General features: G+C 47.0%; 1 protein-coding gene across 1 annotated transcript; it reads left to right on the plus strand.

The window, feature by feature from the left end:
* Nucleotides 1–644: 644 nt before the first annotated feature.
* On the plus strand, nucleotides 645–1,700 carry CC1G_12541 (hypothetical protein; the record flags this gene model as incomplete). The annotated part of the gene is made up of 5 exons (XM_001833472.2): nucleotides 645–714; nucleotides 869–971; nucleotides 1,010–1,045; nucleotides 1,123–1,236; nucleotides 1,430–1,700. 5 exons carry the CDS (start codon nucleotides 645–647, stop codon nucleotides 1,698–1,700), a joined length of 594 nt encoding a protein of 197 aa, XP_001833524.2.
* Nucleotides 1,701–1,945: the final 245 nt, after the last annotated feature.

Genomic DNA, 1,945 nt, shown 5'->3' on the forward strand with positions numbered 1-1,945 from the left:
CTCGGATGCCATCTAATTCCCAAATGTAGACACTGGGCACCTCAGTCAGACAGGACGCCCAGTCTCTTAGATGGGCGTCTGTGCCATTTCCACAGGTCTTTGAGATAGGGCTGTCCTGGTCATTTCCCACCAATTTCCTGCCTGTTGGGTGCTCTAGCTTCCAGCTGTCTGACCACGTCCTCTGGTCATTTCCTAGGGTCATTTCCCTGCCCCTGGTCATGACCTGCCCAGGGGTGTCTGGGGTCCTGATGGTCATATTCTCAGCACTGAAATATAATTGAATTTATTGTTATTTGGCATAAGCAGCAACATAATACAGTTGTAAGTTGCTTGTCGTATCATCATATAGTGGAAGCTTATCAATCTGTGCACACTGCAGTTTTTCTAGAAGAAATGCTAGAAGAGCAACCAGGGAAATTTCCCGCTGTGACTGTGGTCATCGGAAATGGTCATGACCAAAATATGCGGTCAAGGCCTTGGGAAATATTTCTGTGACCTGGTCATGACCGTGCTGATCTGGTTTATGTCATGTTCCTGACCCTGATCTGCATGATGTCATGACCTTGTACCTGATCTGCATGACATCAATCACTGATATCACTGATTGACTTCCATCATCAAAAGTCTATCTTATCTAAATTAGTATGATGTCACCCATCTTCTTCCACATTAGGAAATGGCACAGACATCCATCTAAGAGACTGGTCAACCTGGGTGACTGAGGTGACCGATAAGTGTTACAACGTGGCCAACAAATCTAATAAGGCAGTCCTGTTACGACTTCGGGCAACGAGGACTTGTCGTTGCCAACAGTCGTTCTGGAGTTCTGGTTCTGGAGTCGAGTTCAAGAGGCTTGTCGCTATTGCAGACAGAAAGGGTCGAGCTGAGAGCGATAGAAGTTCTAGAGGAAAGGTTCTTGATAACAGGCTGAGGAGTATCTACTACAGAGTGGCTGTATTTATAGTAGACTTGTAAGTTATCAAGGAACTCAAGAGGAAATGGTGTTTAGAGCGAAGAGTGTAAGAGCGATAAGTAAGGAGCTTCGGTAAGTACGGAATTCGAGGGAAGCGGAGGTACGGAAGGTTCGGAGGTGCGGAGAGGTCGGATAAACGAGGATATCAGAGCTACGGAAAGTACGGAAGTCCGGAGAGTCCGGAAAGGCAAGAAGGTGAAATGTGTGGAAGGAAACAAAGGAAACGGAGCGGAGGAGATAAGGGAATTTGTAACAAGTCCTGGGTGAGTGTTTGTTACAATGTATTCACGGATCTCTACTCACTATCCGATAGCTGCCGTGTTGGGGGTCTACAATCACTTCAAGAGCCTGCCAGACATTGTTGCCAGTGGGGATTCTGTCCGATATGTGTTCACATGTAAAAAGTATAAGCTTTTCCATTCATCCTGTGTAATCTTGTATTGACCTTTCGTTTAGGAACCCATCGGTCAAGGTGGGCCGTAATTGCTATGACGACAGCACCAGTAATGTATCCAAGCACGCAAACAACTGCTTGCCATGCATCGATGCTCAGACTGGAGCCATGACCTTGTTCGCGCAAGGCTCTACATACCATCTGGCCAAGACTCGAGTGAAGACCGCCATCTGGATGGCTCGTCGCAACTGCCCTTTTGCGATGATAGAGGATCCAGAACTCGTCGACATTGTGCAAGACTTCAACTCCGAGGTGAAGCTGCGGTCCATGTGATCCAAATGTTCGTAGTCGTGGACAGAACACTCATGGGTTTTCAGAACAATGTCAAAGGCACGATTCATGTGGGGTAGATGGTTGGACCTTGCCGAACGTCTACACATTTCTCGGTGTCACTGTCCACTATGTCATTGACGGTGTTCTTGAAATGTTGACGCCAGACTTTGTCAAGTACGTCAGATCCATGGGGCTCTTTGTTCACTAGCTGACTGACGTCTTGAAGGATTGTTAAGTCGCATACT

This window comes from Coprinopsis cinerea (genome assembly GCF_000182895.1).
Source record: "Coprinopsis cinerea okayama7#130 chromosome 2 map unlocalized cont3.2, whole genome shotgun sequence".
NCBI classification, from domain to species: domain Eukaryota; kingdom Fungi; phylum Basidiomycota; class Agaricomycetes; order Agaricales; family Psathyrellaceae; genus Coprinopsis; species Coprinopsis cinerea.